This window comes from Mesoplodon mirus (genome assembly GCF_964341445.2).
Source record: "Mesoplodon mirus genome assembly, chromosome: 17".
Classification (NCBI taxonomy): Eukaryota; Metazoa; Chordata; class Mammalia; order Artiodactyla; family Ziphiidae; genus Mesoplodon; species Mesoplodon mirus.
The window spans coordinates 7,940,806-7,963,752 of NC_138993.1; the positions used below are offsets into that span (position 1 = coordinate 7,940,806).

General features: G+C 41.3%; 1 protein-coding gene across 5 annotated transcripts in view; it reads left to right on the top strand.

Moving 5' to 3' along the window:
- The window catches only part of B3GLCT (beta 3-glucosyltransferase), a 112,482-nt gene that overhangs the window by 25,628 nt on the left and 63,907 nt on the right, over positions 1-22,947 (top strand). For all 5 annotated transcript variants that reach the window (XM_082602277.1, XM_082602278.1, XM_082602276.1 and 2 more), the window contains exons 4-6: positions 8,079-8,188; positions 21,784-21,860; positions 22,665-22,776. In XM_082602277.1, the coding sequence (XP_082458403.1) occupies positions 8,079-8,188; positions 21,784-21,860; positions 22,665-22,776 (299 nt within the window). The remainder of the gene's footprint in view (positions 1-8,078; positions 8,189-21,783; positions 21,861-22,664; positions 22,777-22,947) is intronic.

Genomic DNA, 22,947 nt, shown 5'->3' on the forward strand with positions numbered 1-22,947 from the left:
TTCTTTCTCTAGTTCCTCTAGGTGTAAGTTTAGATTGTTTATTTGAGATGTTTGTTGTTTCTTGAAGTAGGATTGTATTGCTGTAAACTTCCCTCCTAGAACTGCTTTTGCTCCATCCCGTAGGTTTTGGATCGTCATGTTTTCATTGTCATTTGTCTCTAGGTATGTTTTGATTTCCTCTTTGATTTCTTCAGTGATCTCTTAGTTATTTAGTAATGTATTGTTTAGCCCCCATGTGTTTTTCTTTTTTACATTTTTTTCCCTGTAATGGATTTCTGATCTCATAGTGTTGCGGTCAGAAAAGATGCTTGATATGATTTCAATTTTCTTAAATTTACTGAGGTTTGATTTGTGACCCAAGATGTGATCTGTCCTAGAGAATGTTCCGTGCGCCCTGAGAAGAAAGTGTAATCTGCTGTTTTTGGATGGAATGTCCTATAAATATCAATTAAATCTATCTGGTCTGTTGTGTCATTTAAAGCTTGTGTTTCCTTATTAATTTTCTGTTTGGATGATCTGTCCATTGGTGTAAGTGATGTGTTAAAGTCCCCCACGATTACCGTGTTACTGTCGATTTCTTCTTTTTTAGCTGTTGCAGTTGCCTTATGTATTGAGGTGCTCCTATGTTGGGTGCATATATATTTATATTTGTTATATTTTCTTCTTGGATTGATCCCTTGATCATTACGTAGTGTCCTTCCTTGTCTCTTGTAACATTCTTTATTTTAACACCTATTTTATCCGGTATGAGAATTGCTACTCCAGCTTTCTTTTGATTTCCATTTGCATGGAATATCTTTTTCCATCCCCTCACTTTCAGTCTGTATGTGTCCCTAGGTCTGAAGTGGGTCTGTTGTAGATAGCATATAGATGGATCTTTTTTTTTTGTATCCACTCAGCCAGTCTATGTCTTTCGGTTGGAGCATTTAATCCATTCACATTTAAGGTAGTTATCGATATGTATGTTCCTATTCCCATTTTCTTAATTGTTTTGGGTTTGTTTTTGTAGGTCCTTTTCTTCTCTTGTGTTTCCCACTTCGAGAAGTTCCTTTAGCATTTGTTGTACAGCTGGTTTGGTGGTGCTGAATTCTCTTAGCTTTTGCTTGTCTGTAAAGCTTTTGATTTCTCCATCGAATCTGAGATGAGATCCTTGCCGGGTAGAGTTGGGTAGAGTAAACTTGGTTGTCGGTTCTTCCCTTTCATCACCTTAAGTATATCATGCCACTCCCTTCTGGCTTGTAGAGTTTCTGCTAAGAAATCAGCTGTTAACCTTACGGGAGTTCCCTTGTATGTTATTTGTCATTTTGCCCTTGCTGTTTTCAGTAATTTTTCTTTGTCTTTAATTTTTGCCAATTTGATTACTATGTGTCTCTGTGTGTTTCTTCTTGGGTTTATCCTGTCTGGGACTCTCTTCACTTCCTGGACTTGGGTGGCTATTTCGTTTCCCATGTTAGGGAAGTTTTCAACTATAATCTCTTCAAATATTTTCTTGGGTCCTTTCCCTCTCTCTTCTCCTTCTGGGACCTCTATAATGCGAATGTTGGTGAGTTTAGTGTTGTCCCAGAGGTCTCTTAGGCTGTCTTCATTTCTTTTCATTCTTTTTTCTTTATTCTGTTCCACAGCAGTGAATTCCACCATTCTGCCTTCCAGGTCACTTATCTGTTCTTCTGCCTCAATTATTCTGCTGTTGATTCCTTCTAGTGTACTTTTCATTTCAGTTATTATATTGTTCATCTCTGTTTGTTCATTCTTTAATTCTTCTAGGTCTTTGTTAAACATTCTTGCATCTTCTTGATCTTTGCCTCCATTCTTTTCCTGAGGTCCTGGATCGTCTTCACTATCATTTTTCTGAATTCTTTTTCTGGAAGGTTGCCTATCTCCACTTCATTTAGTCGTTTTTCTGGGATTTTATCTTGTTCCTTCATCTGGTACATCGCCCTCTGCCTTTTCATCTTGTCTATGTTTCTGCGAATGTGGTTTTTCTTCTACAGGCTGCAGGATTGTAGCTCTTCTTGCTTCTCCTGCCTGCCGTCTGGTGGATGAGGCTATCTAAGAGGCTTGTGCAAGTTTCCTTATGGGAGGGACTGGTGGTGGATATAGCTGGCTATTGCTCTGGTGGGCAGAGCTCAGTAAAACTTTAATCTGATTGTCTGCTGATGGGTGGGGCTGGGTTCCCTCCCTGTTGGTTGTTTGGCCTGAGGCCACCCAACACTGGAGCCTACCCAGGCTCTTTGGTGGGGTAATGGCGGACTCTGGGAGGGCTCATGCCAAGGATTACTTTCCAGAACTTCTGCTGCCAGTGTCCTTGTCCTCACGGTGAGACACAGCCACCCCCCACCTCTGCAGGAGACCCTCCAACACTAGCAGGTATGTTTGGTTCAGTCTCCTATGGGATCACTGCTCCTTCCCCTGGGTCCTGATGCGCACACTATTTTGTGTCCTCCAAGAGTGGAGTCTCTGTTTCCCCCAGTCCTGTCGAAGTCCTGCAATCAAATGCCGCCAGCCTTCAAAGTCTGATTCTCTGGGAATTCCTCCTCCCGTTGCTGGACCCCCAGGTTGGGAAGCCTGACCTGGGGCTCAGAACCTTCACTCCAGTGGGTGGACTTCTGTGGTGTAATTGTTCTCCAGTTTGTGAGTCACCCACCCAGGATTTGATTTTATTGTGATTGCGCCCCTCCTACCATCTCATTGTGGCTTCTCCTTTGTCTTTGGATGTGGGGTATCTTTTTTGGTGAGTTCCAGTGTCTTCCTGTCGATGAGTGTTCAGCAGTTAGTTGTGATTCCAGTGCTCTCACAAGAGGGAGCGAGAGCACGTCCTTCTACTCCGCCATCTTGAACCAATGACTGGTGGCGCAGTGTTTAAGAATCTGCCTGCCAATGAAGGGCACACGGGTTCGAACCCTGGCCCCGGAAGATCCCACATGCCATGGAGCAACTAAGCCTGTGTGCCACAACTACTGAGCCCGTGTGCCGCAACTACTGAGCCCGTGTGCCGCAAGTACTGAAGCCTGTGTGCCGAGAGCCCACGCTGCACAACAAAAGCCACCACAATGAGAAGCCTACGCACGGCAATCAAGAGTAGCCCCCGTTTGCCACTGCCAGAGATAGCCCGTGCACAGCCACGAAGACCCAACACAGCCAAAAATAAATAATTTATAAAAAAGAAAAAAAAGAAAGAAAAGGATAGCTTTATTGCTTTGCTAGCAAAGGGAGACACACTGGGCTTCTGCCTCAAAGAACTGTGTGTCCCCACCTTTGATTGCTTTCCCCTTCACAGAAGAGTTAATCCTCCTGCAGGGCTCCCTCTGTAGCCATCTCCGGTCCTGTTTCCTGAAAGTTCTACAGCTACCGTCGGCTTTAACACCGAGTGGGTCCTCGCTGTATCCTTGACTACCTTCCCTTCTCGACTGCCACACTCATCATTATCGTCAGGCACTTAGTGCGTGACCCATTTATCACTCATTCCTGGAGGAGAAACAGTGACAATCTGTCTTGAGTTGTGACTGTGTTTGCTAAAGGCAAATTGTGGTAGGTTTAGGGAAGTATCAGCAAAGGGATGGGGAAATAGCAGAATCATCTTATTTGGTTCCACTGACTGGGCAGTGAGAGCTTAAGAGTTAGGTGGTTGAATGGCATGAACAGAGAAGACAACCCGGATATCTAGACTCGGCCAGAATGTGATGCAGTCCAGGAGGGCTTAGGATGTATGTCAGGAAATATTTCTTGGTGCCGCTCTAAAGAACAGCAGGAATTTAAGAACCAAGCTGTACTGTGCTGGTTCTTTTCTGGAATGGGGGCAGGGCTGAATGTGGTCGATGTTCATTGTGTCAGGGTTGTAGGACCTGGGTACACCTTTCCGGTTCTGCCTCATACAGGTAACTCCAGCACACGCATTCCGTTCCTTACCTCACCGTACAGCCTCCCCTAACTGTAATACTTTCAGGGCCCAGCACTCCATTTGCTGTCCCAAACCTTCACTGTTCTCTCTGTTGGAAAAGCCGTCCCTGGGTGTCCCCAGGACTTGGTGTCCTTATCACATCCTCTGGGGAGGCCCTGCTATCTGGGGTCCCAGAGTGCTCTGGGGCCCTCCCCCAGTTTGAAAGCTGTTCATCTATAGTCGCGGCCTCTTTGCATGGCACCTAAGTACCCCCCTGACCTGATCTGGCTGACGCAGCCTTCCTCTCTGACTTTATCACCGACTGTTCCCTTCATCCTTTTCTCAGAAATGCCCGATAAACTCCCCGGTCACCTCTCGGGGCTGCTACCAAGATCAGGTGGACTGTGGGCTCTGTGATAACTCTCTTATTTCTGCCACTGATGTGCTACCTTCTGTGCCTGAGTCTGTAGGAAACTGTTTTTTTTTTTTTTTTTTACTTTTTAGATGTTTATTTCATTTTTATTTTTTTATGTTAATTTCTAATTTTAATATTTTATTTTTTTGGCCGCACTGTGCGCCTGTGGGATCTTAGTTCCCCGACTAGGGATTGAACCCATGGTGCCCCCTGCAGTGGAAGTGCGGAGTCTTAACCACTGGACCAGCAGGGAAGTCCCACTGCTGCGTTTTAGAGGAAACTCAGGAAACACCCCTCCCCAGAAGCTCTCCCTGCACTGGCTCTCCTCCTCTGTGCCCCCAGGGTCCCCACTTGGTTCTGCAGTGACACCCACGGCCTTGTGCTGTGATGGCGTCTTCTGAGCTAGACTCCCGTTCTGGGGTCACGCTTGCTCCTTTGTGTATCCTGGGTCCTCGTGCTTAGGTGAGGCTTGGAGATGTTTGCTGAATGAGTGCACACAGCATGCGAAGTCCAAGCACGTGATAAAGGAAGGGGACAATCTCTCAGGAGCAGAGGAAATAGCACAGGACCCAGATATGAAAAGGGGAAGAATTCGCTTTTTTTCTTCTCCCCAAGCCTCTTCCCCACACCAAAGAGCTGCTTCTGTGCCAACAGTGGGAACTTGGCTGATCTGGTAGAGGAGGTGGTGGGAGTTGATTCCTGCAGGGTTAACCTTTTGACAGATGGAGCTGCTCTTTTTTTTTTAACTTTAAATATAATTTTTCTTTATTTATTTTTTGGCTGTGCTGGGTGTCATGGCTGCGTGTGGGCTTTCTCTAGTTGTGGCGAGGCGGGGCTACTCTTCGCTGCAGTGCACGGGCTGTAGGTGCGCAGGCTTGAGTAGTTGTGGCACACGGGCTCAGTAGTTGTGGCTCTCGGGCTCCAGAGCTCAGGCTCAGTAGTTGTGGCACATGGGCTTAGTTGCTCCACGGCATGTGGGATCTTCCTGGACCAGGGCTTGAACCTGTGTCCCCTGCATTGGCAGGAGGATTCTTAACACTGAGCCACCAGGGAAGTCCGAGCTGCTCTTTTAAAAAAATTTATTATGAATTATTTTGAACATACAGGAAGCTACAAAGAGTAATAACATCGTGTATCTGCCACTCAGATTAAGAAATAAAATATTCCTAACACAGCTGTAGCATTTAAACCATTATCTTGATTTGGTGTCCATCATTCTCCTGTGGTCTTTTATACTTTCACATCATATTTGATATGTATACATGCATATATATGGTATATATCCATTTTTTATATATTTGTGTTTATATTTTTGTAAACCATTGATTTATACTGTATGGTTATTCCCTCGTGCCTTGCTTTTTTCAGCATTCTATCTGTAGGGTTCATTTCCAGTATCCATCTGGCTTGATGCACGTAGTGTCAGTTAATCTTTATTGCTGTGTAGTAGTCCAATTTGTGTATCCTGTTAGTGGGTATCTGGTTTGCTTCCAATTTTTTCTTTTTACACAGTGCTGCTGTGAGCACTCTTGTTACATACCCTTGTACACGCATTGAGAGTTTCTCAAGGATGATTGATAAGGGTGGAGTTTCTGGGTCATTGCACATGTGCATCTTCAACTTTATTAAATGTTGCAAACATTATTCTCTGAGGCTTAATGACTCCAGTCTTAGAAAAATAAATCGTTTTCATTTTGATAAGTCAGTTACGTTAGTGTGTCAGATGTAGTGGATCGAAGGTTACATTTCAGTTGAAGTAGACGATACCCATTTGAGCCTTATCTGTGTGTCTGATTTATAGAGCCAAGAAGCTGATTTAAAACAGAGAATGGTATGTGGAAGGTTCATATTTATATAAACTCCTACAAAGAAAGAATGAGGTCATATTCAACAGGTTGTTTAGCATTTCCTTTTACATTTTTTGTTGAGTTTTAACCAGAGAGCATTTTGGATTATTTTTAGGATCTGGGCTGCTCACTGTGGAGCTATTTGTTATATGAATATTTGAGTGAATAAATGAATGGAACTATAGAACTGAACCTGAGAACGATAAAATATAATGGAATAAATTAAAACCAAGTTAGCGTCCCTGAGTCGAGGGGTTAAAGTGAAAAGCTCCTGGTGGGGGGAGGGTCCTCACATTCATTCACTGTCAGCCTGCTGGAGGCTACAGTTTTTTAAATTTAAATTTAAATTTTTTTTAAAGTTTTATTTTATATTGGAGTATAGTTGATTAACAGTGTTGTGTTAGTTTCAGGTGTACAGCAAAGTGATTTAGTTATACATTTACATATGTCTATTCTTTTTCAAATTCTTTTCCCATTTAAGTCATTGCAGAGTACTGGAACAGAGTTCCCTGTGCTGTACAGTACTCCTTGTTGGGTATCCATTTCAAATATAGCAGCGTGTACATGTCATCCCCAAACTCCTAGTCTATCCCTCCCCCCGGCCCTCCCCCCCGGTAACCAGGGGTTCATTCTCTAAGTCTGCGTCTATTTCCATTTTGTAAGTTCAGTTGTATTTTTTTAATTAGATTCCACATATAAATGATACCGTATATTTGTCTTTCTCTGTCTGACTTATACTTCACTTAGTATGATCATCTCCAGGTCCATCCATGTTGCTCGGAGGCTAAAAGTTTATGTGACATCTGCCTTCGGCCAACACCCCTGTCTGGTGGCAGCGTCCTGACACAACGGCAGTTTCTTTTCTTTATCACGAGCTCAGAACCTGGGCAGGCCTGATGTGCTTCCCTGGTGCGGGGCCTGAGCAGCCCCCTCTGTGGCGAGACCTCTGTGGTCTCCCCTGGTCTGGACCCTGTCAAGACACCGGCTGCCCAGAAGCCAGTCTTAGCTGGCAGCAAATGTGGCCAGTGTTGCTGACAGGCTTCTGTAAAGCCCTTCCTGCTACAGCCCTGCTGTGTGGAGTCGTGGCTGTTTTCCTGGAGATAACACTGCGCCCTGGCCAGGTGCCTTGTGAGGTCACTGCTGAGCGTCACCTTGAAGGGCTGTCCAGAATATGCGTGAGGTAGAGTGTTAGCTTGCTAGGGCTGCTGAAACAAAGTGCCACAAACCGTGTGGCTTCAACAGAAGTTTGGCTCCCGGTTCTGGAGCCTGGGTTGGTTTCCTCAGAGGCCCCCCTCCTTGGCTTGCAGGTGGCCGTCCTCTCCCTGTGTCTTCACAGCATCCTCCCTCTGTGTGTCTCTTGCCCAGATTTCCTCTTTTTATAAAGACGCCAAGTATTGTATATCGGATTAGGACCTATACTAATAACCTCACTTCAACTTGATCACCTCTGTAAAGACCCAGTTCCAAATAAGGCCACATTGTGAGGTACTGGGGGTGAGGACTTCAACACATGAAGTTTGGGGGACACAATGCAGCCCCTAACAGGTAGACACCCTGTAGGGTTATCTGTGAATTGTTAAAAGGCTTCTTGCAAACATTGGATTTTCAGTGACTAGGGAAGTGAGTGTTCTTTCCCACATTAACATTTGCATACTTTCTGACAGATGCAGGAGCAAAGTCACAGTTTGTTAACACAGACTTGGTCTAGTACAGCGAGCTTATTTACTTACTAATTTCTAGGAAGGAAGTTGCAGAGATCAGTTTAAAAAGGGAGATTTTGTTATTAGAATTACATATAAATTGATTTTTTTCCCCTAAGAGTTTATTGCCTGAAGGCTTGCCTTGTGGTGGTTTTTTTTTTTTTTTTTGACTTGTTTTCAAGTTTATTTCAGTCGTTGTTAAAAAAATACCTGAAAACTTTTTGTTGTTGTTGTTCTAGATTTAAAAGGAATTGCATTTGTCATCCAGAGTCAAAGTAATTCTTTTCATGCAAAGAAAGCAGAACAGTTAAAACAAAGCATCTTAAAGCAAGCTGCAGATCTTACGCAGGTATGTAGAGATGACTTGGAATGTCAGATAGTTACTTATTTCTTGATTCGTTTATGTTTTCCAAAGCTCTTGGTCCATAGATGATCAATTTTATTTAGATAAAATACCTCTTTTTTGTTTTGCTGGCTTAATATGGACTATATTGTTTAAAATGCTCTAGTTAATTTCTAATGCTCCAATCATCATATTCTAAATCATTATATATATATTTTAAGAGAATTATATAAATGTATCAGACTATCATGGTTTCATCATAAAGTATGATAGAAAAAAGTGGAAGAAATAACTTTTTAAAGGCAGAGCTTAAAATAGCAAAGATAATTAATGTTCAAAATTTTGGTAACAAGTTCTAAGGCAATTTTTATGTTGAAATAACACTTTTATTAACCTTAGTGCGGTGCTTCTTCTGTGAGTTTCTTAATCCGTTTTTTAATTGGATCTTATTCATTGAACTTTGATTTATAATGTAATATCCAAGAAGGATTATGGAGAGAAAGATTGACACGTCCAGGTACACTTTAATAACGTTTAAAATAGGCGTGAACTGAGTTTAAATCTGTTCTGAATGATGCTGGAGGTTTGGGGCAAAGGAATGTCTACCTTCTTGTGCTGCCATATAGGAGCTTTCTTTTTTAGCCAAGCAAAGAAAGTCCTTCCAGCCCACTCCACTGTATGACTGTGGCCTTCGAGACAGAAGTGCTGTCTGGAGGTAAAAGCCATCAAGAGCTCTCTGACAAGAGACCTGTGTGTTTGACAGATAGCTTCTTTCTGTTGGTGGGAGCTGGGAAATAAAGGGTTGGAAATATCAATGGGAAAAGGAACAACTGTAATGGTATTCAAGGTTAAGGCACTGCTGACAGTAAGGCTTACTGTGCTTAATCTTTAAATGCTTTACGTATGAAATTCATCCACCCTCCCCACGTCCCCGCAAGGACAGACCCTTGGGTCCTCTACTTGGAGCATCATACCTTCTCAAGGGAGAGGAAAGTGTTGCAGGCTATAGACAGGTGGTTGGGTTTTGTTTTGTTTTGTTTTGTTTTTGGGAACTTGGAGATAGGAGCAGCTTGATGAGTTTAAAGTTCCCCTTTGTCTGGAAACCCAACTTTGGAGATTTTCTTCTACTAAACGTTTTCAGATTCCATCAGAGAGGAAGTTCTGCAGCAACCTTGACAGGCTGGGATTCCTTGGTGGACTCTGGTAGAGGCCCCTGCGGGGGTCGGGGAGCAGGGCCCCACATAGTCCCTCAGTGGGGTCCAGGTGAGCATTCATGGAATTTAGCTCAGTTGGGCCTTGGCTGTTACCCCAAACTGTGAATCAGTGATGATGTCAGGACAGAGTTATGTATCGTTTGAATTCATATATGAATTAAGGGCACATATATCTCTACCTTGTTCCCAGAAATACCTTCCCTTTTGTAGAGGCAGATTCATGTGTGTTTTATTTACTTATTTTTAAAATTTATTTATTTATTTATTTATTTATTGGCTGTGTGGGGTCTTCGTTGCTATGCGCAGGCTTTCTCTAGTTGTGGTGAGAAGGGGCTACTCTTCGTTGCAGTGTGTGGGCTTCGCGTTGCGGTGGCTTCTCTTGTTGAGGAGCACAGGCTCCAGGTGCGTGGGCTTCAGTAGTTGTGGCACGAGGGCTCAGTAGTTGTGGCTCGCGGGCTCTAGAGCGCAGGCTCAGTAGTTGTGGTGTGTGGGCTTAGTTGCTCCGTGGCATGTGGGATCTTCCCAGACCAGGGCTCAAACCCGTGTCCCCTGCATCGGCAGGCGGACTCTCAACCACTGCGCCACCAGAGAAGTCCTCTTAGTAGTTTTTGATGGCTCAGAACCAAGCACAGAGCTTTCCATGTACTGAACCTGGTCCTCAGTGAATGTTCATTAAACTGAATCCCTGAATTTCATTATCTAATTTTTCCTTGTTCTCTTTTCTGTTGTAATAGAAGTTTCCTTTTACTTCTCTTATAGTATGGTCACTTTTTTCTTATACTGTTTTTGTTTTTTTTTTCAAATTGAAGTATAGTTAATTTACAATGTTGTGTTAGTTTCAGGTGTACAGCAAAGTGATTCAGTTTTATATGTGTGTGTGTGTGCATATATATACTCTTTTTCAGATTCTTTTCCATTTTAGCTTATTATACAAAAGTAGGTCTTTGTTGTTTATCTATTTTATATATACTAGTGTGTATATGTTAATCCCAAACTCCTAATTTATCCCTCCCTTCTCCTTTCTGCTTTGGTAATCATAAGTTTGTTTTCTATGTCTGTGAATCTATTTCCATTTTGTAAATAAGTTTGTGTGTATCATTTTTTTTTAGATTCCACATACAAGTGATAGCGTATGATATTTGTCTTTCTCTGTTTGACTTCACTTAGTGTGATAAATTCTAGGTCCATCCATGTCACTGCACATGGCAATATTTCATTCTTTTGAGTAGTATTCCATTGTATATATGTACCACATCTTCTAATCCATTCATCTCTTGATGGACACTTAGGTTGCATCCATATCTTGGCTATTGTAAATAGTGCTGCTGTGAACCCTTTTGTCTACACGCACACAAACACATAAATACCCTGTATGAAATCACAGGTTCTCTGAAGGCAGATGCTGTGGCATGTTCTGTTTTTGATTCCTCCATAGCACCTTCCGCACAGTGGGTATTCAACACAGGACAGTTGAACTGAATCCAGAATAAATTGAACAAATGAAAACTAAACATTGTTTTAAGTAAATTATTTTATCTATTAAAAAATTTTTTTGTTAATTTTTAAATTGATAAGGGCCAACCCCTCTCATATTAAATGCAACTACTACTTTACTTCTCCCAGGGAAGCCACAGAGTTTAGGGAGAAGAGTAGACTAAAACACTGAGCATGAGTTGATGCTCGGAAAGTCTGATCTCATGATTAAGTGAATGACAGTATGGGAAAGCAATACTGACTGCTTTCACACAGACAGTGTAACAGTGACTAAGGAAGGTGGTGATTTACTTCCCCAGCAAACAGTCCCTCTTGGGGGAGGCAGGAGGAGGCAGCTGTGCTCTGGTTTCCTTCTGTCTCGTTACTTTGCCATAAGCTGAGAAGCCTAGTCCTCATCTGCGTTATTGAAGCGGGCTAACCACCCTGACATCTGCATGCTGGCATCTGGAGGACGGGCAGCTTCCTTTTAAGGATATAACCTTAAAGTTGTACACACACAACATAAGCAACTGTGTTTTCATGGATGCGTGACTCTCAACTCTCAAAACTTAGAAAACAGTTCTATTTCTCTAAAGTGTTGAACTTTTCTAGCAGTTTATTCTGTGCTTCTGTTTAGTTTCAGTATGCTTCTACTTAATTTGTATTGTCCTTTGCATTTACAGTTTGCCATTTAGACCACCTGTTTAGCGGGTGACTTAGATTGCCACTAGGTGGCAGTATTGTTTTTACATTTAAAGACACCTAACAAAGCAGTATCATCAAGCAAACCCCTGTCCCCCAGCATCTAATTTCCGTGATAATAAATGGAGTCTAGACTAAAGCAATTGGAAAACTCGCTTTAATTATCAGATAGTCTGTTTTTCTTATTTAATTCTTTCCTAGCATGGAAGCCAGCTATGAGTACTGAAGTAGTTATGACAGAATTTCGTTTTAGCACTTGGATTTAATTTGCTCACAAGATCCAGGGTGTACTGTTACAACTTAGGTCATTTCATATTTGGGTTAACAAGTCTTTTGGTAGTTGAAATGGCTGGAAAGATTTTACAGTTTGCATCTGTACCTGATACTGGTTCATTTTTTTCTCTTTGTAGAGTTCTTTATGTTACATATGTGATTTAAAGTTGAATTTATTCCACACATAGCGTCTTGGAGATCCACAGATTGTCAAAAGCTCACACCGGGTCTGTAGACAATACCTGGGGCAATGATGAGCTCCCCTGACCTAGAACTACGTGAAAACAGAGAAAGAAGATTAACTGCAGAGAATTAAGTGTTGAGATGCACAAACTATAGGGCAGCAAAGTCACTTGGAGAGGCAGGTAATGGCTCCCTAGTTGCAACTTGACTGGAACTTGGTTTAAGAAACTGACATATTCTTGAAAAAGAACTGACAGCCTAGTCATCAGCTGGGGAAGACGAGGACAGCCAAATCCGGGGCAGAGTTGTCAGGGCATCCCCAGTGCTGCGGCAGAAGCGGGCTGGCTCGTCTGAGGGGTCAGGTCAGCCCCATGGTTTGCCAGGTATGCGCTGTGCCTCTAATGGGACAGGATGTCACCTGCGACCTGAATCATGAAGTCTTCAGGTTGCAGTTTTGGTTTTCTCCATCGATTTTCCCACCACGAGCATTCATCACAGTTGCTTAGTGACGGAGGAATCAGCCACAGGTTTTATCATCTGAATATTTATCTGATAGTCCAAAATATCTCTTCCACACCACCAGATGTCTAGAACTGCTGTTTATTTATTCATTACTCCTGTCAGGTTGCACTTGACTACGAAATCTGCCAAAAATTAAGGTGCAAACATTTAATGGTTTCTGCAGTTAGGCATCTGCTTCTAGCTGTTCTCTTTTGCTTTGGCAAGTCATTGCTTACGCCTGTTTTGCCTCAAGGTGCTAAAATGTGGTCTTATTGAAAACACAAACGTTTTTCCTTCTTCTCATTTGAGTATAAAAACAGGAGCCTAAGCGAACTTGCTATCTGAAACATGACACTGTACTCGGAGTTGTTACCAGAGTGGTGAAGCTGTTTCCCTTGTTTTCTGAAACAATCTGGGGCATTGTGAGTTGTCACTCCCATTTCCAGGTTTGATGCTTATAAGGCAGTTCATAATGGTTTTGAAGTCTATAATGATATAGTTCTTCTAGTCAGGAAGCTAGCAGACTTTACCAAGGACTTCCTATGTACAGAGAACCATTCTGGGTTGTGGTGGAGCAGAATTAGAGAGGGATTAGAAAAGATACTCTAGTTCTTTGAATTACTTATAAGATAGATGGTAACGATCTCATAATAGAAATGACTGTATCATTAAGCAGAAATTAGAAATCCAAAATAAGTCTATTAAAATATCTATTCAACAATATTAATTGCACATCTGTAGCTACATTAGGTACTTTTGAACGTAACAGGACATCTCTAGACAGTCCATGGGGCCCTTGAGAAAGACGATGGTCATGAAGCTGTTCAGGAAGTAGAGTGATATGTAAACAGCACATGAAGGAAGACTTTTATCAGATCAGATAGGAGAGACAGGAAATTAGCTGGAGAGATGTTGGTTTGGAACAGGGAACCAGATCTGGAAGACGAAGACATGAATCATCAGGAAGGTTTGCTTTTGGGATGCCAGGGGACCTAGGATTTGTTCAGGGGGATGAGTAAAGTGTGTTTTAGCAGGAATAGTGATCTTTCTAGATGAAAATGGATGGAAAGTAGAGCTGGTAATATGGTTGACCAGAACAGGGTTCCTAAAGGTACATCTACAGATAGAAGAATGCAGATTTGGAAGAAGTGCTGCCTTTTCTCCTGAGTGTTTTCTCCCTGCATTACAGATGGAAGGGTAATGTGAGCTTATAAAGACTGACTGTTCAAAGAGGTGCATGAACAAAAGCCAGGTGGCGGTAAGGCTAACAGAAACCCATAAGGAGAGTTTGTGTGACAGTCTCTGAATTAATCAGGCACTTGAGTGTGTTTTGTTTTAAATACCTATTATGTGCATGGCATCTATGTGTCAATTGTGATTTGACTTCTGCTTTTTGAACTTGAAGAAAATTCCTTCTTGAGTGAATGTATGTGTGAAAATTCTTACTATTATTTTTTGTTACATGAAATGGGCGCAGACAGCTCAGTCTCTGGCGAAGACTCTGCTGGAGAAGCTTGAGTTTATGTTGTGATGGAGAGGCTGTCAAATGAGAGTATTTTTTGCCTCCTGGGACCTGGGATCCGGTAACCAAGGCTGATCCTAGATTGACATAATTTTTACTGCACCTTCAGAAATGTATCAACACTTGCTTAAAATTACAGAAACCGTTAATGTTCCCCAAAGGAATTCAAAATAAGATTAAATTGGAAGCAATAAAGGAGAGAGGAGAAAGCATCACTGTGTTTTTTTAAAACTAGGTTCTAGTAAAATAAAGACTCATGTACATTTTGAAGACTCTGAAGTATGACCTTAGCACAAGGCACAGGTCATGTGTGGTTGGGGAATCACTTTGAATGGCAGACAGGGAATACGCCCCTGTAGGAGTGACTACTCAGAGAGGGGGGACAGGCTGAATTTAGAATGAAGGCAGGACCTCAGGGAGGGGCAGAACCACGGATAAGTTATGGACCCTTTTTTTTTTTTTAACATCTTTATTGGAGTATAATTGCTTTACAATGGTGTGTTAGCTTCTGCTGTATAACACAGTGAATCAGCTATACATATACATAAATCCCCATATCCCCTCCCTCTTGTGTCTCCCTCCCATCCTCCCTATCCCACCCCTCTAGGTGGTCACAAAGCACCGAGCTGATCTCCCTGTGCTATGCGGCTGCTTCCCACTAGCTATCTATTTTACATTTGGTAGTGTGTATATGTCCATGCCGCTCTCTCACTTCGTCCCAGCTTACCCTTCCCCCTTCCCGTGTCCTCAAGTCCATTCTCTACATCTACATATGGACCCGTTTTTAAGGCATCCTCCAAATACAGAAAAGAAAATTCAGCAGTGGGTTAGGCTTATAAGGTTTTCTTTTTAGGGGGGATATAGTGCCCCTGTAAATTTCATTTTATGACAATAATGGATTACATTTTCTGTTTTAGACCCAAAGGGGCCAGACTAGCTGCTTAGAAACCTCCATACTCTCCTTTCCCACAGCTAAATAGCTTCTGAAGAGAACAGATGCTTCCAATTTTGTTGCCTTCTTTTGTGGTATGAACTTTATTTAAAAGCTGGCAGAATCACAACCTTACAAATAAATGATTCTGCTTATTCACAGAAAGTTTTGGAAATCACTGTTTTCTCAAGAAGAGTTAGGTCTTGGCTCATTAGTTTAAAAAAACCTCATTTCCGTGGGGTAAGCCAGGAAAGCTGGGAGCAAAGCCTTTCATAGATTAGCGTGTAGAAGCTTGAGAAAATGGCCTTGTGCTTTCTAGTTTTAGACTTTTTTTTTATTGGCAAGGAGACAGCGTGAGGTGCTTCATTAAAAGGTTAGCTGTGAGAGTCAAGTCGCTTTCACAAAACTTTCCTTTTTAGGTGAGAGCAATTGGATGCTTAATTACTTAGTGAAAGTTTGTTTTTTGTTGTAATCGGTAGGTGTTAAGTAATCACATTAAGTTATTTATTAAAGAGTTCTTACTACGTTGCTGTTGAGTAAGAATTTATGCATCCATTTACCAAATCTCTGTGGAATATTTACTTAGGCAAGGGCCTGGGCAAGATGCTCCAGGAGAAAACAGAGCAGTGAGACCGAGGGCACTTCCTCAGGGGCTTGCTCAGCTGTAATGAATTCTTCACACCATGTCGTGAATGTGGGTCTCTGTTTGGCGCCCAGCATTTGGACACCTTCCCTTACTGGAGATTTCTACCCGGTGTGACTCTGGTGGGAGTGGGCTCGGCCCACTCAGGACATCAGAGGCCAGACTTGGGGTCTCCCCAGCTCATGGAGGGTGGCCAGCTGGATGTTGCCAGGCAGGATTCTGAGTCTGGAGCTAGGGACCCATACAAGTGGTTTATTTATTTACTTACTTACTTTATTTATTTATTTATATTTGGTTGTGCTGGGTCTTAGTTGTGGTAGGTGGGCTCCTTAGTTGCAGCTTGGCAGCTCCTTAGTTGTGGCATGCAAACTCTTAGTTGCGGCATGCATGTGGGATCTTAGTTCCGTGACCAGGGATCGAACCCGGGCCCCCCGCATGGGGAGCGTGGAGTCTTAACCACTGTGCCACCAGTGAAGTCCCAAGTGGTCACTTTAGATCTCACTCTCCTGGTGGTGACATCGGTGCCCAGGGGACCAAGTGAGGTGGCAATGCATGCATGCACGTGTTGGAGGAGGCCAGTGCTCTGGGGCGGGTGATGCCCTGCAGGGTGACCTTTTCCCGGTGAGTCACTGTGGAGGGGGGCCCTGCCTGTGCCACCCTCTGGGAGGCTCGTGATGCGGGACGGGGCACTGCATGTCACTTCCTGCAGCCGCATCAGCAGCCACCATGAGAACACAGGCCAGGCAGCAGCCTGCCCGCCCTGACGGGAAAGGTCAGCGGAAGCTTTGTCATGACATTTGAACTGAGCCTTGAAGAAACAGGAAGAGTTTGCTGGGGCGACTGTGAGGACCCCCACTGATGGAGAGAGTAAATCTTGGGTCTCGCAGGATGTTGGCAAAGGGGTCAGCTACTCCGTGAGCTGAGGTGGGCTTGGAGGGACTAGTGAGACACCTAATACGTGGCGCCGGGGTCTGCAGTGGAGACCCTGGAGGAGGGTTGGAAGCCGTAGTAGTGACCACAGCTGATGCTCACTGAGTGCTCACCATCACTGTTACTTTAACCCGCGCTCATGTCAATACACTGTGCCGCCTTCAAGCGTCAGCTCATCTAAGTCTATGAAGTGGTTTCTGCAATTCTCCCCATTTGCAGAGAGGAAACGGGCTTAGAGGGATTGAGCAACTTGCCCACGTTCACATCATTAACAAGCAGTGCGGCCAGGCTTGCGTCTCAGTTCTGATCTGCCTGCTGACACACAGGTGGGGCCTTAATCATGGGGCCAGGCGGCAGATCGCTGCAGCCGCTGTGTGCAAGTAATTCCACGCCAGTTCGTAAACAGTGGTCTGTGCCCTCTCTCACCTTACCCGGCTTTATTATTTTTTTTAATACCATTTATCCTTGGCATTATATTCCAGATATATTTGCTTATTGCCTGTATCCTACATTAGAACCTGAGATCCAAGAGGTCAGATCCAAGACTCTGCCCGGTCTTTCCACAGCTGTTTACTGTGTTCCTAGAACAGCGCCTGGCACATAGTAGTTGCTCAACGAATATTGTACAATCATAATAATATTAATAACCATCACATGCAAGCTTGTGCCAAGTGCTTGGCATGTATTAACTCACTTGATCCCCAGGACTGTTGTGACCCCCATGTTAGAGATGAGATAACAGACCACAGGCAGGTCTGGCAACTTGCTCAAGGCTGCAGGGCTCAGAAGAGCTGGAGCGAGGATTCTGATGCAAGCACTTTGGCTCCAGAAATCAGGTCCCTACATGCTAAGCTTTATTGCCTTTCATGAATGAGTAAATGATTAGTTAAAACAGAGTTATATGAGCTATAAAAATGTACACAGTAATGCATTTCAAAGTAAAGATTTAATAAAAAGAAATTATATCCATGATGAGGTAATATTTTTCTCTTGTTCGGAAATGACAGGTTTCTGGGGAAAAATATATTTTAACGTAGGCTCAGATTCCTGGAAAGTTTATCATTATAGCATCACTGTAAGCTCCTGGTCCACATGTGAATCCTGGGTTTTTAAAGGCCAGCAAATCTGTCTGATACATGTTCCAAACAGGATATTATATCCTCATAAATAGACCTACTCCTTATGGAAGAAATAACAATAAACAGATGTTAATATTTGTCATGATTTATTTGTTGGTCTAAAAGCTCAGTTCAATGCCTAAGAACTATGTAATAATTGGAATTTGGAAATACAGTTGAACTGGAATCCGTCTTAAAAGCAGGATTCAGTCCTTTAGAACTTTTGCCTAATACTGAACAAATACCTTGGTTTTTTGCTTTCTAATTTAGTACTTGGTCTGAATAATGAGACCGAATTAGACCATAAACTCATGTACTTAAATTAAGGTATGGACACGTAACAAATATTGGGAAATAGTCTGTTGACAAGGGAAGAGGCCAGCATCATGGAGTTAAATTAGTTGAACTTTTTCCAGACAGAGGCAGAAAGACCAAAGTGGTTCAAAACCAAATTTGCCTAGTAAAGTTATTTATGACATTTAAAATATTAATCTGCTTTGATCCATGTTCAAATGTTGGCTTTTTCATTCATACTATTTCTAGATATAAATTTTTAATGATTTCTGCCTCCATATCAAGAATAATGGGCTTTCTCCATTCTCAAAGCATTTTTAGAATGCTCAGCTATGAAATCAAAACCCTTTCCCAAATGAAGATGATGAATATGTATGAGAACCAGGTAATGAAGTAGAGTGTTGGTTTTGAATTTGTTGGTTCTCAATAATTATTAATGGCATTAAATGTGAATATGCCTTGATAAAAAATGCTCAAAGGAAGTACTGCCTGAAGGTCCAGTAGACTTTCTGACTTCAAAATGCTTATTAGGATAATAGTAGATGCCAATGATGGAAATAAAGGTAGATTTTGGTTCAACAAGACAAATAGTGTTAACATAAGATGGTTAAATTACTGTGATCAACTTTTTTTTTCCTTTTCTGTCATTTACCCATATTTGATTATTTGTATTTTTAGTCCCTTTATGCTTGCCTCTGTTATGGTGTTATCTCATTTTTGATAGAATTTGACCTTCAACTTTTAGGTTTGAAATAGAATCATGGTTTGGTGAATAGGCATCATTTAGATTGCTGACAGGCATGACTGCCTTTGTTATAGCTTTTAGCTTTTATTCCAAAGGGCTCTGTTGATAGAACATTTTCTTACTTTTTCCTTGATTTTTCGTTTGAAAACTCTTCCTTATTCATCCCTGCAATTACATACTAAAAAACTCTCTTTTGGGCTTTCCTGGTGGCGCAGTGGTTGAGAGTCCGCCTGCCGATGCAGGGGACACGGGTTCGTGCCCCAGTCCGGGAAGATCCCACATGCCGCGGAGCGGCTGGGCCCGTGCGCCATGGCTGCTGAGCCTGCGTGTCCGGAGCCTGTGCTCCGCAACGGGAGAGGCCACAGCAGTGAGAGGCCCGCGTACAGCAAAAACAAAAAAAACAAAAAAAAAAACCCAAAAACAACTCTCTTTTCATCTAAAAGTGCTGTCAGGTGGTGATGTGGCATCTTTAAGGAGGTTTAAGTCTTGTGGATAGAACAGACAGTAGATATAAAGAACATAAATTATTACAATCCCGAGTGGTAAGAACTAAGATAAGATCATTTGATGGAAAATTTTATTGTGACTTTTTAAATTATTTTATCTTAGAGGTGCTAATACATATGAGTGTGTGTATCTAAGTATGGGTCTGTGTTTGCATTCACACAGAATATATACACACAGACACACAAACATACATGCATATATATATGCACACATATATATAAAACAAGAATAAAAGCTCTTGGTCCTTTTTGAGGATTAGTAGACAAAAGTTTATTTATAAGTAGAATGGCTTTGGCTTAATCAAGAGTTAATCAAGACCAGGTTTCTGAGTATCAAGGGAGGACCTATTTTATATTTTTAAGACAAAGGTATTCACACATACTTGGACATAGTTATCAACGTAGCATACTAGTTTTTGGAATGTTTCTATTTGGAGATACAGAGGTACAGAAAACTTGATTGCCATTTTTGTGTTCACCAACTGAAGCAAATACAAAATCCAGGCATGTGATTTAGTAAACAAAAAGGAATGGCAATAGGAAAGATTGTAACCCACTAGTAATCCAGAGAGTTTATTTTAGTCTAGAATATAACTCCTCCTTTGCGCTGACTAAACCTTTGCTTGCTGCAAATTGTTGTGACAGAAGGTATTTGTAGGCCTGCCTCTGCACCTCTGCCAGGAAAGTGCCCTCACAGCCTTCCTGCAGAGGTTACCTGTCTGGGTGTAATACTTGTTGACATCACTTGTATAGTTTCTAAAACTCGGAAGGGTGGTTCTTGTTTGGTAACCACATTTTCGTATTTATTTTTGCTCAAAACAATTTTTTATTTAAAATATATTTTAAAGCATATATGTAATAATTTCATCCTTCTGACCCAAATATTTTCATTTTTCTGGCTCCTTTCCAGTCTCTATTCATCTGTAATTTTGTTTTACATGGTTGGAATTATGTGTTTTAACATTTGACAGAAAGACATTCCCGTTGTCATAATGTCTTCATTATTATAATTTCAGTTGCTATATAATAGCTCATTTGCAGCTTATTTTCTTGTAAGACTTCTTTTAGTGTTTGATGTGTTTCTTTTCTAGCTAGTTCATATTAGCATGCTCCCATAATTATTTGAAAGTTTTATGCAAATATTAATGTTACTAGTTTTCTTCACACATGATTTTTGCTCTTATATAATCCTCATGAATATGTATGTGTGGGATATATATGTATGTGTATATATGTATATATGCCATATGTATGTATAAGCATATAGCTATATATGCATGTATATGTATAGATATGTACATATATGGCATATATATGTACGTGTATGGCATATACATGTATACAGCATATAGCTAATATATGTGTATATATATACACACATATATATAGCAGTTTTTGAAAAGACAGTGAAAATTACTTCATTATTCAGAATCAACAGTAGGAAAGCCCAAATTACACCGGGGAGCTGCTAATTCAACCTTTAGGAGTTTGCTTTTTCTCTCTGATGTGCCATATTGTTAGTGTGATTTAACCTTTGATTACTGTTTTTACGTTTCATATTTGTACACGGCAGTTAAAAAAATACTGCATGCAATGAAGAAATGAGGCTTATTTGATATCCTGAAGATTTATATTGGAAACCATTCTTTTCTTCTTAAATAATAAACTTATGTGAACTTAAAGAATGGTATGGCATCTACTTTAGTGTGGTAATATTTCATATAGTTAAGCATGTATTCTTAAAGTCTTTTGTAACAATTACCGGGCTGTAGGCACTACAAAACACAGAATATCCTGCAGTTCGTTGGGGGTGTCCAGGCATATTAGGTGTCTGGGTTTTGACTTGTCTCAACTTGAAATAGATTAAATAGTGCTTAACTTCAAAGCTCACATTTATAGCTTTAAAGATATGACTCTCTCTCTCTCTACAGTAGAGCAGGTATGTATATGTAACCGTAGTTGTGTCTGTTTCTGGATCTTAGTTCCTCCGAAGTTTATTAATTTTGATATTCCATCATTACGCTATTACTGTTGTTGCCTGAATACTTGAGGATTCTATTTCTAGTGTTTAGACCGAAAGCTCTTCATTATGATGGTGTTTTAGTGTTTTTAGGGCACTCTAAAATTTTTTCTTCACTTGAGGTAAATTGGCTATTATATCCTGTTGTTTAGCCCGAAGTGTTTTATTTTCCACGTGCTTCCTCTGTTGTGTACACAGAGAAAGCTGTCTTTATGCCTCTGAGTTTGCCCCTGACTTCCGCTGGGCTCTTGCCTTCCAGTCGCCTTTGCATGCCTGCAAATTCCAGTTCTGCTCCGGGTGTCACTGGAGACCCTTCCTGGGGGACCTCTGCGCCATGCGGAGCCTGGGGGCTGAGGAGGCTGTGTGGCTTCAGCGAAAATCCTTCGCTTCTAATAGCTCCAAAGGGAAGAGAAAAGAGACGAGTAGGAAGAGCAAAGCGTCAGGTCTTTAAAAATACCTGGTTTTAAATTTGAGTCTTTTGAAGAAATTGCTGCGGTCCTATTGTGTTTTTTATTTGTTTCTCTGCTTTGATGATTGTTTCTTCAGGAAGCCCCCAGAGTCCTCCTCCTTCACCAGCTGGCTCAGCAGGAAGGCGCGTGGACCATACTTCCGTTGTTACCGCAGTACGTCTCACGTGACACATGCTCATTATTGGCATCTCTACTTGACGCTCGTAGGCTCCCTAGTTTTCTTACTCACAGGGTGTTTTTCCCTCAGAGTCAGGAAGTAAAGTCAGTTTGGACTCTATGACCGCTACTGTAATCGGATTTCCTGATGATTGATTCTTTTTTTTTTTCCTGTTTCACTAAGCAGTGGGTTTTCTTTGAATTAATCTACACTGACCGTAATTCCCCAGCTCCTTACTGTTTGTCTCATATCTAAAACAATTCTTCCCAATCTATACATCATAAGTACTACTTCAAACTAATTAGGTATTTCTTGGATTTTTTACAAAAATGATTCAGTTCTCTGAGTCTCCTGTTTTTATATCTAGTGTACCATGTGTCTTTAGAACTACTTTAACTTAATATTAGAGAAATTAGATATGTTTATAGTCAAACTGCATAATTCATACAGTTTAAGCATTGATGATTGATTCTTAATCATGAATAGCTTTTATTTTTCAATATGTTTCTTTCTTAAAATATACAATGTCAGTATATTTCATATTTTATTTGAGAATTATGTCTCTTCTGAATTGGGGTTTGTCATAGAAAGAATTAACTTTAAGAAGTCTAGCTGTTTCATAAACCATTAGTATCTGGCTTTCCTATATGCTTAAACTATACACGGAAGAAAAATATGGGAAAAAATCCAGATTTCTTGCCATTTTGTATGTCCTTCATCCACTCCTGTCTATCAGTTTTAAATCTTATTATAAACTCACTTTATAAAGGTGATTACGATAACCTATTTGTTTTTGTTAGCTTTTCTGTAACATATAGCAGAAATTCATCATGGATTTTCTTCTGTGAAGAAGAGACAAGAATACAAATTCCACAACTCTTAGAAGCACTCAGAAGATATGACCCATCAAAGGTAAATACAATTTCAATACGAGTATTTTTATTTTGGAGAAAATGCTTAAAAGAAGTTTAATTTTGATCAAGAGGTTTTTCAGTCTAATAAAAACACTTAATTTAAGATTAAGAAGAATGAAATAGGCTGCCCTTGCCTTGTGAAATGGAGCACATTCTGTCTATGCAATGT